The following is a 17,870-nucleotide window of genomic DNA, read 5'->3' on the forward strand; positions in this document are numbered from 1 at the left end:
AAAGGCACCAGGATGAGGTTCATCCAGAAGGAAATCAATTCAGGGAATCTAAGAAGCAGAGTTGAGGAGGGAGAGCATTCTAGGCACAGGGGACAGTGAGTGAAAAGGCAGGGAAAAGGAAGCAGAGATTTGTATGAAATAACAAGTAAGAAGATGGCAAAGATAGGAAGGGACCAGGTTATAATGAGTTTTATAAGCCCCAAAGGAGAGTTTATTCTAGAGGTCACAAGCAGCCACTTGTGTCTGGGAGGTGACATTGTCACTATGGAATATCACTTTGGCAGATGTAAACAAAGATGGACCAGATTGGGGAAGAGACTTACAGGAGGGAGACTGATTAGGAGTTGAAGCCCTGAACTAGGGTAGTGGCTTTGTGAGGGGAGGGAAAAAGTCAGAAACAAAAGATGTTGTAGAGATAGAAATGAAAAAAGATTTGGCAACTAATTGGTTTTATCGGATAAATGAGATGAAGGAGTCAAGGATAGCATGAAGGTTTTAAATCTAGGTCACTGGGAAGGTGGTGGTAGTCTTTACACAATAGAGAAATTCAGAAGAGGGGCATGTCTAGAAGGAGAGTTCAGTTTAGGGTATGTTGAGTTTGAGATGCCTTCAGGACATCCAGTTGAGAATGTCCAATAGGCAGTTGGTGTTGTGAGACTGGGACGTAGATGAGAGAGTTAGGCTGGATGTGTAAATCCGGGAATTGTCAGCATACAGCTAGGTGATACTTTAATCCACGAGAGCTGATTAGATCCCATTGAGAGAAGAGAGAGTCCAGGATAGAACAATGGAGAACTTCCTACCATTAGAGAGCATGAAATTGATGAAGATCCAGCAAAGGTGTCTGAGGGGTGGTCAGAAAACTAGGAAGAGAATAGAGAGAGATGTGTCACAAAAATCTAGAAAGGAAAGAATGCCCAAGAGGAGGTGATCAACAAAGATGGAGATTAAGGGGGAAAACATTTAATTTTGTAACTGCAAGTGATGATTGACAGCTTTGGAGAAAACACTTTCAATTGAATGATAAGATAGGAAGCCAGGTTGCAGAGGATTTAGAAGAGAGTGAGAAGAGAGGAAGTGTCAATTTTTTCAAGGAGTTTAGCTTAGGAAGGAAGGGACTTGAAAATGTTGGGTCAAGTGAGGGGTTTTTAAAGGATGGTTTGCAGCAGCTGCTGTAGGTAGCAGAGAAGAAATCAGTAGATAAGGACCAGCTGAGGGTTAACGAGAATGGGATGGCAGTGGAGGCAATCTGCTGTAGAAGATAGGTGGGAACAAGAACCAAAAAGGTTACCTACTCATCAAAACCTGGAGTGAAGCAGAATATAGTTTGGGATGTTATTAAAGGGTCATAAGATGATGAGGGGGAAACAGGGAGCTCTCAGCAAATGGCCCCAATTTTTCCACTGCAGTATGACAGGAGGTTCATAGCTGTAAAGTGGGTGAAGAGGGTGCAGTAGGAATATAAGGAGAGGGGAAAGGCTTTGGAACAGCTGATGTGGTGAATGGGATAGACAGTTTAATAAGAAAGTCCATAAAGGGGGCAGTGAGGTGGCGAAGTGAATAGGGCACCAGCCCTGGAGTCAGGAGGACCTGCGTTCAAATCTGGCCTTAGATACTTGACACTTACTAGCTGTGTGATCTTGGGCAAGTCACTTAACCCCAATTGCCCTGCCTTCCCCCTTCCAAAAAACAACCCCAAAAAATAAAGTACATGAAGAATGCAGTGATCCAAACAACTCCGAAGGACTTATGATGAAAAATGCCATCCATCCCCAGAGAAAGAACTGATGGTGTCTGAATATAGATTAAATTGTACTTTTTTTGCTTTCTTTATTTTTCTTAAGGTTTTTTTTTTTGTCTATGTTTTCTTTCACAACATGACTGTTACGGAAATGTTTAGCATGACTATATATGTATAACCAATATTGAATTGCTTGCCTTCTCAGTGAAGGGGAGGGAAGAAGGAGAATGTTTGGAACTCAAAGATTTAGAAATGAATGTTAAAAATATTTTTACATGTAACTAGGGAAAAATAAAATACTAAACAAAAGAAAGAAAAAAAGAGTATGAAGTTACCTTGCTTCAGTGATTGGTGATAAGACCAAGGTGCAAGAGATTTGGCAGCAGAAGATGGCATGGAGCAGAACTTGTTCTCCATAGTGTCAAGACTGGACAGAGAAGGAGATTATAAATAAATATTTATTAATTTAATTTTGAGTGCTTTTTGTAAGAGTGTCTTTATCTTGCATCCTAATCATAAATCCAGTCATAACTAAAAAAAAGACCTTGGAAATGATCTAATCTAAATCACCCTTTAGTTTTAAGAATGAAAAAAATGAGATTTGAGTCATTAAGTGGCTCAAGATCACACAGCCAACTAGTAGCAAAACTTGTGGCAGAAACTTAAGCTACTTGTTCCCACTATTCCCCTCTGCCTCCCTTTGTAATCACTGTCATCCATGGAAGTTTTTTGGAAAGGCATGAGACATGATTACAAGAGCAATAAAATTTCTGTCAGAGCATGTAGGTTGTAGTCTTGGCTCAGTTATTTACTATCTTTTAGGACCTTGGACAGGTTACTCATCCTTTTAGGGACTGATGATGATGGTGGGGGGGCGTGGCATTGGTGGTTATGGTGATTATAGCTGACATTTATGTAGTTGATGGTGGCATGTATGTAGTTCTTTAAGATTTGCAAAGCATTTTTACGAATATTGTCTATTTTATCCTCATGACAGCCCTGGGGGGTAGGTGCTATTATCTTCCTTTTGCAGATGAGGAAGCTGAAGCAGATCCAGGTTAAGTCATTTGTCCGTTAAGTACCTGAGCCAGAATTTAAATTCCAGTCTTCCTGACTCCAGGTCTATCTATTATATCATCCGGATGACTCTTAAGAGATCTCTAAATGTCCTTCCAGTTCTGAATCCTGTGGATGAAAAACATGAAGCCAAGGCACAGAATAGTTGCCATGAAGTTGTTCCAAAGTTGGATTTTTTTTTTATCTTCCTAAAGATATTTTCTAATGTTTGGTCCTAAATGGAATGTGCTAAAAACAAACAAACAAAAATCCCTAGCTTTTTCTTTTCTTCTTTTTTAGGAAGGTTGAGCTTTCTTATAATAATGTCTTGATTTCTTTCAGTGATATTTCTACTTTATAAGAAAGAATTTAGAGTTTTAAGCCTTTCATTGTTCAAAGTGAAATGATTATAAAGATGAAAATTTGAGCTCCTAGATTCTGTTTTAGTTGATATCTAGGGATGTTATTTTATAAATCATAAATTTGGAAGCAATTTTTCATTATTTGTGAAGCCACCTGGCCACAGGTAAAGAGTAATTTAACTAAAAAAAAAAGTGATTTAACTTACTTTGCTGCTACATTGGGTTTCCATGAGAATCCTATCTCAAAAGATCTAAAACCATGATTATACCCTATGTGCTTATTTCCAGAATATACTTTTTTTTTAAAGTGTCCTGGAGAAAAACCTGAAAGTACTAACTTATGGGATGAATGCTGCTTTTACCATTTTTAACAATTTCTGTCATGAAGTACAGCTGACACCTGTTTAAAAATGCCTGTAGCTTGTTTATTCCTAGCACGTGTCAAATTTAATCTGGTAATATGCGATCAATGACCATTTGGAATTAACAGGCACAGTGGGGCCACCCAAATTAATACTTCACATAGCAGGATTCCATTATCCTTTTCATTTGTGACTTTCAGGCATGTAACTACTGTCAAAAGTCTTCACAGTCACACATAATGACTTCAGTTTTATGGAAGTTCTGATGTAGTGCATACTTATGGTATCCTGATGTCTTTCCCCTCCTCTTGTGTTGCCTTGCAGGCGTTACTTGAATCCATGGTAGATGCTGCTGAGGATCTTTGCCCCAATGTGATGAAAAAGGCCAACATCCGACAAGACCTGATTCATGCCAGCACCGAAAAGATTTCCATTCCACGCACCTTTGTTAAAAATGTCCTATTGGAGCAGTCTGGAATCGATATTCTTAACAAAATTAGGTTGGTTGAAAATTCTGAATTATTAATTAGAATTATTAATTAGAATGTACAATTTCCCATTTCTCTATGTACAACGAGCAATAAGATATTTCTTTGTATTTATGTATATGTGTGTGTATATATATGTATCTTTGTATATATTCACACACATATATGTACACATAAATATTTCATTGCTCATTGTATATCTAATACATACTAGATATATACAAGTGTGTGCATATACAAATATGTATGTATTATTGTATGTGTGTATAAGCAATGAAATACACTAATTTCATTGCTCATTGTATGTCTAATACACATTAGATATATACACGTGTGTATATATACATGTATGTATTATTGTATGTGTGTGTATATAAACAATGAAATACACACATATACACTACATTCCATTGCTCATTGTATATCTAATACATATTAGATAAATACATGTGTGTATGTGTATATATACATGTATGTATGTATTATTGTATGTGTATATCTCTGTGTGTGTGTGTGTGTACACACAAATAGTTCTTGAATCTTATTAATAAGCTCAGTCTGGATACTCGTACTGTTACACAAAAATATGTAAGTCCTAGACATTTTCCAAAGAGGAAAATTACATAAATCTCTGTATCACTTGTAGATTTGCCTTTATCTGCTCTTTTGAGTTTTGATTTTCACACATGTATGCCCTATTTGCTGCTTAGGATCTTTTTAACATTTTGCCTCCATAAACCATTAGCCTGAGGAGTATGAATCAATTTGTCATCAGGGATTGAAATAGTAGGTGTAAATGTGCACTTCATCAATGGTTAGAAGCCCACTACGATTTCAGTGTGGTCTCTCAGCTCTTTTAGTACATGCATAGTATTAAGTGTCTTGTGACATTACATATATGCTAAGATGACCTTTCTGGGAATTTACACAAGTTTCCCTGTGGAAATTTAGAAGCTTGTTTTAAAAGTAGTTCTCACAAACACATTCCCATCTAGTATTTACACTCACCACCAACCTTCTTCAGGTTGTTTACTAAAATACTCTGGTGATTACGATCTGATCCCAATTAATTCTTAGTTAAGATCTTTGTTAAATCTTTGTTAAGGAAGTAATGGTCGATGAAAAACATAGGTTGCTTTAAACTCAGATAATGTAATAACATGACTTTTTGTAATTAATTACAAACTTCACTATCAATCCTTTATAAGACAGCAAAAAAGTTCTAAAATTGACAGGCTTTGAGTTTTATTCTAGTAATAAAAACTGACCTTTATGTAGGACTTTCTATGTATATTATCTTGGTCCTTAACAGTCACATGTGAACCAGGTACTTTAAGTATGCTTATTCCCATTTTGCAGGTGAAGGAACTGAGGATCATTGAAATTGTCATTTGCCTATGTTTATATGGTATTGCAGGTGGGATTTGAACCCAGGCCTCACACTTTTTTTATTATGTCTTGCTGCCTTTCTTCCCGATCCCATTTAGTCAGTTAGTTGATGAGCTAACAAGCAATTATATCACCATAGGGACATAGCAGGTAAAAAAAAAGACAAAGCTGATTAATAATGTCAAATTTCTACAGGGCTTTAAAATCCTTTCTGCATAACAGTTCTATGAGGTTGGCAGTCCCTATATTATTAACTTCATTTGGAAAATGTGGAAATTGAGGTTCAGAAAAATTTAAAGACCAATTAGTGGTCCCATGTGCCAGACCCAGGATTTGAGCCTAGGTCTCTGGAACATTTTCTAGTGTACCAGGCTGCTCTGGCCCTTGATAGGTGAGAATGTATTACACAGTTATCCCTTCCACATCACAAAGGTTAGGGGCACAGTGCCCCTGAGATTTGGAAAATCCACGTAAAATTTTTTGGGTGTCCCTTTATACCAGACAAAAAGTCTGAATCTTTTCTTTTGTGGGATGTTTGTGGGATACCTTATTGTAAAATTCAGGTTAAGTATTGGTCAAATGCTCTGTGTTCTGCTGGCCTTTGCATGTCATCTGCAGTTTCCACAAAACTCCTCCAAAATTCTGATTGTTTTCTTATGCCAACCCAACATACATTAAAACCACAGTGGGATAAATTGCAGTGTGGAAAGAGTATCTATATTTGTAATTTAAACAATCCAGTATAGAGGAAACGGTAATTCTGCAGTTACGAGAATGCCTCACATTAATATGCTGCTTTCAATGACTTTCTATGGTACCTCATTGTGAACAGGAAAGGAATTGACCAAGGTCACTGAAGGGATTTTTAAAAAGGGAGAGATTCAAAGGCCTGTATGGAACTATAGACTAATTACTGGTTTACTCAACAACATCTCAATGAAACCCCTCAAAAATTACTGAGAATATACCATTAAAAATTTTTATGACCAGCATTTTTTTCAAGATTGTTGATCAAACCTGCAATTAAATATCCACTCCAGGGTGGGTATACTATATGTTATATATTCATTACCTTTAGTAGGATGCAAAGTGTCAAATCTGGTTAAAATCAGTCAAATCTTTCTCAAGTTGTAGAACTAACCAAAAAAACAAAATGTTGAGCCAGTTGAGTTGTAACAGAAACTTTATTATGTCCGTTATGTAACATTGCAGATTCCTAGACTTAACCAAGATTGGGAAGAGGATGACATAGTGGAAAGAAAACTCTTTCTGGAGTCATTTCTCATCTCTGAGGTTCACTTCCTCTATGACCTTGGGTACAGTCTCTTAACCTATATGGGCATCAGTTTCTTCATCTGGAAAATACATGTTGGACTAATCATAGGTTCCCAAAGTGGGCAATACTGCCCCCTGGGGATGTTGGAATGATCCAGGTGGGTGGTGGTAGCCTTAGGTGCAATTGGTGGCAGGCATTGAAAATAAGAGGGCTGTGGAAGCATAAGGAAAGAAGAGAAGAAAATTTTGAAAAACTGTTCGTACATGTTTCATCTGTTGTGTAACAGAGTTAAAGTTGTAGTGATTACATTATTTTCCAAATAAACACAAATAATGTAAGTCATAACATATCTGTGGTCAAGTCTGCTGACAGGTCTTAACAAGCAAGTGTTGGCAGGTCAGCTTGTGGCACATTGTCAGGAAGGCCAGCAGGAATATGTATGTGTAATGACTTGTTTACAATGCAATACCATATAGTTACATGACGCAATATTGCACCACAAATTTACAATAAATTATTAAATTTAAGATGCATCATTTAAAAAAATTATTTTTTTAAAATGACTCAAATTTTAAAAAAAGTTATTTTTAAAAAATGACTCATTAAAAAAAAAACATTAAAGGGTTAAAGAATGTAAATTTCCAGGGGGCACTGTGTAAGTTTTTTTGAAGGGGGGCAGGCCAAATAAGTTTAGGAACTTCTGGACTACATGGACTTTGAGGTCCCTTCAAACTCTAAAACTGTGACTCGAATGCAGTTTTTATTTTGTGCATCAGTATACCACACACACACACACACACACACACACACACACACACACACATGTTGCCTTGATCTATTTTCCATAAAAGCCTTACAAGATAGGGCTAGCTGAGGCAAGAAAATGATAAACTCAGCATCCAGCCTAGTAGAAGAATAATTACTGAGGCATGCATACAGATGCATTTCTTACAGAGATTTCCCTTTTTTAGCACTGCCACCTGAGGTATAAGCAAACAAAATTCTTTTTTACCTTTAGCTTTCTTTTTTTATTTGGGTTATCCCAACATGCTGAGGGAAAAGTAGCAAAAGGTATGACAAAGCAAACATAAAGACCTTAATGAAGTCTTTGTTTTTTAATTTAATCATTAGCCTTGAATAACATAATCTAAAACATCAATGAGTTAATGCTTTTAACTCTCTCCCTTTGCACTGCCAAAGAACTTTCAAGGTCTAAATGCCTTTGTTTATGTTATTGCCCTTGGGTTAGAAGAGATTTTTGCCTGATAAGCATGATTGTGTTCCATTTTAGTTTTATAATATGATACTTTTATTACTGTTTCGGTTTCTCCTTTGCCTTGCTAGGAAGACTGAAGCCCTATTGATTTCAGAAGCTGGCTGAATTTATTCAGTGGTGTTGGGGTTTGGGGCTACCACATGGGTTCACATCTGTGAATATATAGGATCATTCACAACTGAAAACACTCATGGATGTATATTCCTCATAAAGGCTAAACTGTGAAACCACTACCTAAATTATCAGCTGTCCAATGGGAATTAGAGGGATTAAGCTTCCTTGTTACTGAAACACACAAGCCATGCTCTGATGCTTCTGAGCCTTCCTCCAGAGAACAGAAAACAAGAAAGCCACTGAAGTAGAACATTAGTGCTTTCACTGAACATCTTAGACCTGGGGTGCAAAATGTTGACGCTTACTACTAGGACAAGAAGGGAGCTATCTCCCCCAAACCTCTCTTTTTAAAGAGAAAACCAAGGTCCGGAGAATTGAAGTGTCCTGCCCTAGTCCACCTAGCAAGCTAGTATCAAAGGCAGAAGGAGAACACTGAGTTCTAAACTGAGCTTATCTTTGGAAATGCCCCCCAATGCAGGTGTACAATATGGCCAAGATTAGCAGGGGTGGAACACAGTATCATTTATTTTGTAAAAGTGAGCAAAACAGAGACCAGGAAGGAGTGTGGGTATTAAGGTAATAACCGAGGCTTAACACAACCAGACTAGATTTTCTTAATTTATTCCAGACCTGGTTTGTTTTCACTCTTGTCAATGGATGAATTGTTCCTCAGCAAATTGAACATATGGTCCCTATTATGTTTGCCTTTAAGCAGATGTTTTTTATTTCTAACATTAGATCTTGAGTTTTGAAATTGCAAAAGCAGGTTGAGATTGGTAAAGAAAGTCTCTTACTTTTTTTTTTATTGCAGTATTTAAGGATTATTTTTAGAAGTCCCTTGCCCTGCTCTTACATTCTTACATTGCATTTTCAGAGATGGTAACTGGGTCATTGATGATCATATCAGCCCAAAATCAAAACTGGAAGGGAGTTCCCTTGTACAAATTAAAATGATCCTATATCCTTCTTTCCTTTTTTCACGCAGTGAAGTGAAGCTGACAGTGGCCTCTTTCCTCTCTGACCGAATTGTAGATGAAATCTTGGATGCCCTTTCACACTGCCATCATAAACTGGTGAGTGTTGGCAGAATTTTCAGCTGAAAATATGCATGGTTACAAGGTGATCTTACAATACTTTTTAGTTTCTTTATAGCTTTGTAGATACACTTTCTTCCTTTCCTTCATAATGCTGCTAAGTTGTCATATCCAGTTTATGAATTAAGCAGTCCCAAGTCAGGTTATCTAGCTTTTGAATTATCCAGGCATTTGCTTTCTTCCTGCTACCTGCATTCTGGCTCTTCCACTGATTGCTAGTGCCTTTACTAGACCATAGGGAGGGAAAAGAAATTCGAACAAATCCAGAGTTACTGCTGTTTGTTGGTAAGCTAGATCAAAATGTTTGGTAAGGGATGACCAAAGCTAGGAATAAGCCTAGTCATCTTAGTTTCGTTAAGCTTTGCTCATCTTGTCCTACACGTGGATATTTAAGAATAGACTATACTTTAAAGTAAGGAAGAACATAAAATATTTAGATGTGAAAAGAAAATGCCTACAGTAAAATGGGCATGTTCAAAGGAGAGATAGCTGCTGACTTCTGAGTGGGACGTTAGGAGATGCTGCAAAGATAAAATTTAAATTTCATTTATGTAGAAACTAGAGTTCATAGCAAAGTAAAGGTTTTCACTTCCAATATTAGCACATATGAGAGATGATATTTCAGAAATTTTGTGTCACTGCCTTGGAGCTCAGAGAGTCCTCTGAGGCAAAGGTGAAGGTTTAACAACTGTGGTTGTAGCCTGACACTTGAATACTAAAGATAATATAATGAAGTGGAAACCTTCAATACAATTTATGGGTTTTAAGAAAAGTTTTTTCCAGTGAAGAATTTCAACTGTGGACATTAGAGTTGATTATGAATCAACAGTCTAGGTGTGGAATACTATAACTGTTGGGGGGTAAGAAAGGATCAAGCCATAAGATTTTGTTTAAGAACCATTCTCAAAATTCCAGGGGAACTATATTATATTTATTTTCTAGAGAGAAGAAATGAGTCAAAATTGGGGAGAGGGGTACAGTTCAACCTACCATGAATAAGAGTATTTACTATTTGACCTTTCCAGTTGAATCTATTCTCCATAAACAAAGAGTAAACAAACAACACACTCTTGTTGCAAGCAGGTTTTAAGGTGGTGATGGTGGGTGTGTGTGTGTGTGTGTGTGTGTGTGGCCCTTCCAAAGCATACCTCAAAATTTATTTATGACACAAATCATACAGATGAAAAATGTCACTCTTTATAACACTGGACATTTCACACTGTGGCATCTAAGTGTTTGACTACACTTTTTACTTTTCATGTTGAATTTTGGTAGTTTGTCTTTTTTCATGTGTGTGTTTTGGCACTGAGTAGTTATAAACCACTGAAGAAATGTTGACCTTTCCACATAGTTCAGAAACATTTTTCTTTTTTTTTAACCTCATAGAAAAATGATTCTTTGGAAATATTTTCACTTTCTTGAGTTTCAGTTTAATGTCAGTGCTTCTGGGTTTGAAGGATTACTGGGGATGGCATAATTACTGTAATAAAGAAAAAGTAATTTCAAACAGAAACTTGGTTGTTGAAGTAAAGTTTGAAAAGCTGTGAAATTCTCTCTACCTTATCCCAAAGTACCCAAAGAATGGTTTGAAATTGCTTTCCTCTCTTTTCACCTCAAAATTCCATAGAATAGACTAGTCTTAGTTTTATTCTGAAGATCAGCTCAGTGCTGGTGCATATTTCTTCTCACAACATCTTCTACATCCTGCTGTTTGATTACACATTTAGCATGTTGAACCAAAAGAGAGTACTGGCAATTCATGGTGCGTATCTCAAATTACATTCTTAAAATGAATTAATTAAAACCAACAAGTAGTTTGTGGGCCGACAGTAGTTAAAACAAGAGTTGCTAGTGATTTTCTTCCATTCAGATGTTGCTTTATTGAAATGAGAGTTGAGGTCATTTTTTTTTCCCTCAGTCAACACTTTTTCAGTACTCAGCATAGAGATAAATTGCCTCACAACAGGTTCCTAATAAAATCACTGAAAGGAGAAATAACATTTGTATTCTTCCCATGGGAGATATGGGGATGGCAAAAGGAAAAACCTACCTATCTTTAGTATAGGAATATTTATTCATAACTACCTGCCAACCTTGCTCCCCATTGCACCATCTAGTGGAGCATGGCCACAAGTGTACCAACAGCCAAATTTTCCTGCTCCTCATCTTTCAGCCTCACCCTGTGCATTTTTGACATGTTTTCCTCTCTCCCTAGGCTGACCATTTTACCAGGAGAGGCAAACTACTTCCACATCAAGAGTCCTTGGAGATTGAATTGGCTGAGGAAAAGCCAGTTAAACGCTCCATCATCACTGTGGAGGAGTTGACTGAGATAGAACGTTTGGAAGACTTAGATACCTGTATGGTAAGACAGCCTCCTTTTAGAAATGGTTATGCTGTGTTCTTGCCTCACCTATTTGGCTCTTTTTATTGGTTTAGAATTTCATCCTTGCAAAAGCAGGAAAGAAATAGTTATCGAGAAAGTCTAGCTTATTTCCATGATAGATATGTTCCTAAATGAAGGAGTAAAATAAATGGATATGAGAATATTTGCCCTGAATCAAGTATGATAAGTAAGTCTGTCTTAGCTCTCACATTCTTTCCTCTGAAGCTTGTTTCTCTTCTTCAAAATGTTTGCAATTCATATGGTTCATTTACTCTCTGGTGTGGTCCATCTAGTTCAAGTGTTGCACAATTGTCTAAGCATTTTTTTTAAAGTAGATTGCGAATACCATGGTACTTATCTGATTTTCCCAGAAGGTCCTGACATTTTTCATGCTATCTTAAATTCAGTAGTATAGTTATATAACTAGAGCTTATGAGTGTGTTTGTATATATGTACGTGTGTCTGTATATGTATATGTACATGTGTATGTCTATATATAAGGTGTTGAGTTCATTATTAATATATTTGTTTCGCTACAATTATTATCAGTAAAAACAATCGTGATAATAGTTTTTGCCTTTTTAATCCACAAATGTGAATATGATTACTTTTTTTTTTAAGACAAAACTATCTAGCTCCTAAGTTAAGTGAGTAGGTGGTAGAAGACTGATATTGCCACATCTCTCCTATATGGATGTGTACATTTGTCTTTAGAAAAGTTAAAACTGCTTTGTCCTAGAAACTGTTAATTTTCAACTCGGCATATTCTTTTTATTTTTTTAACTTTTAAAAAGTCTTTTCTGATGTGGTCAATACCATTTATTTAGCCATGAGGACTAATGAGGTTAATGCTTTGTAGTATAGTAGTGATAGAGTCCTGACCTTCAATGAAGATTACAATATAAAGAGAGAAAAGACAGATAATTCTCTGTATGTAAATAGGTATTGATAAATGTGCAAAGAAAAGCAGAAAAGCAGGTTATATTAAGGGAATTGATTAAATTGCTATAAATGGCTTATTGGAGTGCTGCCTCCTCTAGCTAAGGCTGGATATAAGAGTGTGTGTATGTGTGTGTGTGTGTGTGTGTGTGTGTGTTTAGATATGAACACAAGTATTTTGACTTTTGTGGTTGCTTTTAGGAGATAACATATCTTACTGAATTAATTACCTTAGTCTCTCAGGACATATAGTGGCAGACAGCAATGCTTCAACACCCTTATCTTCTCTCCCCCCCACCCCAAAATGGCAGTGAAGAAGAGAGGATTTAAATAGAAACCAAAAATGAGCCATATAACACTGTATGACCTCTGCTCCAATTTTGTTTAAACTTCTAAGTGTGGGAAGAATCAGGACAAAGTTAGTAAGCTGTCCAATATTTTGTTGAATCAAATAGTTGTGGGTTTTTGTTGTTGTTTGTTTTAAGCCTAAGTGGAAGACTACTTAACTTTCGTGAGGAAACCCCTCTAACTACAGGTTTGTTTAAAACAGATTCTGTTTAGTTTGGCTTTAAAATGTTGAAGAAAAAAGGTCTGTCCCTCTTTAGAAAATGGAGGGATTACAAAATGCAGATGTAAGACACATCAAGACTAGGGGGAATCCTAGCCAAAAATGCAGCTACTTCTGTTTTGTCTGAGAGTAGATTGCTATGAGACAGAATAACTGTGTGTTGTTTGATTGAATGATAGAAAGTAATGGGGAGAAGGGGGCTACTCACCCCACCACCCAGAAGCTTTTTAAAATTATTAAGTTATGGAACAGTTGCCGATTTGCACTGGTTTAGGAAATTTTCTCACCAAGAGTTCTGCACACTTAGAATATGAGAGAAGAGGGAAAGGAAAAGTTAGAGAGAGGGAAGGAGACAAAGCATATGAGAGAAATAGCATCGAAATATGGAAAGTATAAAATATTTGTAAATAATTAGGGTTTATCATGATTAAGTTAAAAAGTACTCAGAAAACATTTTTTCTTTTTGCTTTTAACTCTTACTCTAATTTAAGAGAGATTGGATTGAGGTCACAAGGTCACTTTTAGCTTTAAATCTATGTTCCCATGGGCCAATATAAAGCACAATGTAAACTTTAAAGTACTCTGTAAATGTAAGCTAGAGTTATAAGATATTTGTTATATACTCAAAATAGAGATTTTTAGTCTTTTTTGTGTCATGAATTTCTTTGGCAGTCTCATGGACTGCCTGTGGACCACTTCTCAGAAAAAAACAGTTGTTAATGGTTTTTTTTTTCAGCTTACAATAGCAAGAAATGCTAAATTTCAGATGGAAGTTAGTAAAAATAAAGATGTGACTTTTTTTTTCCATCCAAGTCCAGTGACCCCCTGAAATCTACCCACAGATCCTTTGGGGAGTCTTTGAATTCTACATTATGGCACTTTGACTTAAGAAAATTTGAGAAAAACATATATAGAGAATCTTAGTAATGCTGCTGTGACTTTAAAATACAGTTAGAGTTGTAGTGACCATGTAATTTAGCACTTATTTCAGCAAACATTTATTAAACACCGATCCTGTTCAGGGACTAATTATTGGTAGGCAGACGGGAGTTGAAGATGAATGAGGACAGTCTCTACTCTCAACTAGCTTACAGACTGATATTTAGCATAACTGCACTAGGATTTGGGGAACAGTCTAAGGGTTTTTTCTAGTGCCTGTTGTCATGGGGCTAGGTAGGCACTATTCTCAACATTCTCAACAGGTAGGCAGTATACTTGTTGGTGTAACCCTCCTGGTTTGCATTAGTTTGTTAGAATTGTTTCAACATTTAGCACTGACAGTTTGTGACCGTATGGGCGAGCTATTATCAGCCAACTGGCCATACCATAGTACCTGCTCCACTTGGCCTTAGCTTTTTAGTGTTTGTAATATTGATGATAGATGTTGGTAAAGGGGAGTAGAAAGTGTCTTAATATCTCAGCTACCCTCAATTATTCTTGCTCACAATAAGCCTTTAATACTAGTGCCTTCACTCTAAATTATCTGCAGTTTATCCCATCTGTATCTTGTTTGTGGTGCAGTGGATAAAGTGCTTGGTCTAGAGTCAGGAACACTCATTTTTGTGAGTTCAAATCCAGCCTCAGATACTTACTAGCTGTGTGATCCTGGGCAAGTCATTTAACACTGTTTGACTCAGTTTCCTCACCTGTCAAATGAGCTGGAGAAGGAAATGGCAAACCGTTCTAGTATCTTTGACAAGAAAACCCCAAATGGAGTTACAGAGAGTCTGACACGACTGAAACAACAACAACATATCTTGTTTGTACGTGATCTCTCCCCTTAGACTGTAAGCTACTTGAGAACTGAGACTGAAGTTTTGTGTTTTTTTATTTTGTTTTAATTTCCCAGCTTTTAAGAGTGCCTGGCATACAGTAAGATGTTTAATAAATGCTTCTTGATTTGTTTTACTACTTAACTGAAGCTGCCCTTAACAGGCATTCCTTTTTACCGGGTATCTGTTCCCCGCCCCATCAGCCCTCTCCAAACACAGACGTAATACTTAGAGGAGAATTAGATTCCCTTTACATCCATACCTGAACTCAGTTACCAAAAAATGTCTCTGTTACCTTGAAAAGAAAGGCCATTAGAAAGAGCCTTCTCAAGCTTCATTCCACTCACATCAAAGAATCAAAACACCAAATCTTTCTTTATTGTTGCTTTTGTTGGCATCCCTTATCCTATACCTATTTGGTATATTACCTTTGGAAATCCTTGATAGTAGTACAAATAAGTCAAAGCCCACTTTTGAGATATCTATTCCCAAAAGAGGGCAATATGATTTTAAAAACTGAACCTTTGCCATTTACCCGGAACCAGTGTTGTACTCCCACAGTAAATGGCCCTGAGGGGGAACCTGGCAGCAGTAGTACACCTAGCCAACAAAGCATTGTTACCGTTGTCCTTGAAAAAAGAGCAATATTCTGATTTAATCAGAAGGGGATCTGTGAAGGCAATTCAAAAATGTTTAAGCACTCTACAAATAATAAGTTTTCATTCTTATTCGTTATAGCTGAGCCTGCCTCCTATATATAGGTACCATCCATATGCATAGTACAAGAGCACACTCTTCTCTTGCCTTCTGTCTTCCCCTGAGCTACTTGATTGTTCATAAGGCTCGGGTGAGGTGGGAGTCAACAAACCTATTCCTTCTATTGAAATAGAGGATCACCAGAACCTCTCATCTACCCAGTGTCTACACACTACAGTCCCCAAGTATTGTTATCCAACCAATTTATGTAACTTCGCTGTCCACATCACTTTTGTTCTGTTGACATTTAGGACCTTTCAATCTGCCCTGCAGTTTAACTTTTGTGTGTGTGCGTTATTTCTCCAAAATAAAGTACGAGTTCCTCATAAATCAAGACTATTTCCCTTTTCCAGTTTGTATCTCTAGCTCTTAACCTCATACATAATTTTTTTTCCTTCTTGTTTGATTCAGAAGCACAAAAATGTATGTGCATATGTGCATGGTTGAGCAAAGAAGTCTTGTGTCGCTGTTGAAAGTTCTCAAGGTGATGTTTGTCCTTCATTTTCAAAGAGGACCATGGCATCAGGGAAATGATGACACGACTTGCAATTGACTTTGATTTGAGTGAGGGAGGGCTGTGCAAGGTCACCAGCCTCACTTTCTCCTCCAGAGCCATCTGGATCCAGTGCTAAGTGCTAAGGATACAAAGACAGAAGTTCCTGCTTTCAAGGAGCTTTCATTCTAATTGGAGAGACAATCTGTGCATATATAAGCATGTACATAGTATAGCAAAGGGAATATCTAATAGTTTTGGAAGGGAGTGTACTAAGCAACTGGGGGAATTAGGAAAGGCTTAGAAGGTGGCACTTGCGCTGAAACTTTGGATCTTACATTGAATAAAAGCTCTAGGCAGCTCCTCCCTGAAACATTGCACCTTTCTCTTGACTCACATAACCACTTTTCTGTTTTCCCCATGACTCCTCAGATCAAGAAGCCAATTCGGTTTCCAAGCATGTGTTTCCTTTCATAGATAAATACAACTGAACCTGTAACATGGCTTAGCCGGAGAGGTAAACGGTGGGGGAAAATTTCCATGATGGCTTTCTCTTCCTGGCAACAGAGCTAAAAATCTATATGATGAATTGATTTGCAAAAAACAAAGTTCAGTCAACAACTCTTTAACTTGTTGCTTGACCACATGAACCCTGAAGAATATTGAGAGTGAGTGATTAGTCAAATTGGGTGTATGTTAGCACATTATTGAGAACATTGGGAGTGATTGATTAAATAGGGTGTATGTTACCTAGCACATTATTGACCTGAGAGCTTCTTATCTGCTTTGACTTTACGGTAAATTGATATTCCCCTAATTAAGAGTTCTATGTAGTTGTTTCCAGTCAAATAAATTAATTGTACAAAGAACGATTTGGAAATCATAATATTGACTCCCATATGTGTGCCACTTTTATGTTTACAAACAACTTCCTTCACAACAAATCTATGAGATAAGCAGGTGTAATCATTCCCATTTTTCAGATGGGGAAGTAAAGCTCATAGTTAAATAACTTATCCATTAGCATGCCACTGGTAAGTGTGAGGATTAAAATCCAGGTCTTCTGACTTCAAGTCAAATCCTTTTTCTTTCCATTGTGCCAGCTGCCTTCCCTTGATCAAGGAACACAAAACTCTGTAACAGGCAAATAAAAAGAGTACTTAGAATTTAAGATCATCCTGGCCAACCCTGTAGTTTACAGCTGAAGAAAGTAAGGTCCAGAGTAGATGGCTCATCTATGGCCTTACAGTTGGCCAGTGGCAAACTTGGTTTGAAAAGTCCAGTAGTCTTTCTACAAGGACTTTCCCTTGACCAAGGAGAGCAAAAATGTATGACAAATAGTATATTGGTTTGATTTATTTTAACTCTACACTTGGAAAATCTTTTTCAAAAATAGAGAGTGGGCTGGTGGTTGTATTTATTATTACTTTCAATCTTAAAATATCCTTATGTATCTTAAAGTAGGACCTGTGTGAAATTTTCAATATAGCATTGGAGAACATAAAAGTGGGCCTGAGCAGCATTGGGTGTGATTAGAGACAAAAAGTTATCTCAAGATAAAAATCACACCAACCCAAGTAGATTTTATGAAGCCTATTTCAGGGATTTAGGAAGTATAAGATGCCTCAAATGACAGTATGGGGGATGTGGAAAAGAGACAAGTGGTAAGGAAATAGTCTGTGTCACTGGTTAGGGAGAAAGATAGTCTAGTCTGGGACATAGGGCAAAGAAAGGTAGCTTTCATGGTATACATCATTGAAAGGTGCAAATATTTGTAGCATGTGTGTATATATATTTG

At 36.9% G+C, this 17,870-nt stretch overlaps 1 protein-coding gene across 2 annotated transcripts in view; it reads left to right on the plus strand.

Moving 5' to 3' along the window:
• CARMIL1 (capping protein regulator and myosin 1 linker 1) overlaps positions 1 to 17,870 on the plus strand; it is a 380,656-nt gene that overhangs the window by 305,644 nt on the left and 57,142 nt on the right. For both annotated transcript variants that reach the window (XM_036765787.1, XM_036765794.1), the window contains exons 27-29: positions 3,846 to 4,021; positions 9,050 to 9,137; positions 11,374 to 11,523. In XM_036765787.1, the coding sequence (XP_036621682.1) occupies positions 3,846 to 4,021; positions 9,050 to 9,137; positions 11,374 to 11,523 (414 nt within the window). The remainder of the gene's footprint in view (positions 1 to 3,845; positions 4,022 to 9,049; positions 9,138 to 11,373; positions 11,524 to 17,870) is intronic.

The sequence above is a fragment of the Trichosurus vulpecula genome, chromosome 1 (genome assembly GCF_011100635.1).
Source record: "Trichosurus vulpecula isolate mTriVul1 chromosome 1, mTriVul1.pri, whole genome shotgun sequence".
Taxonomy (NCBI): Eukaryota; Metazoa; Chordata; class Mammalia; order Diprotodontia; family Phalangeridae; genus Trichosurus; species Trichosurus vulpecula.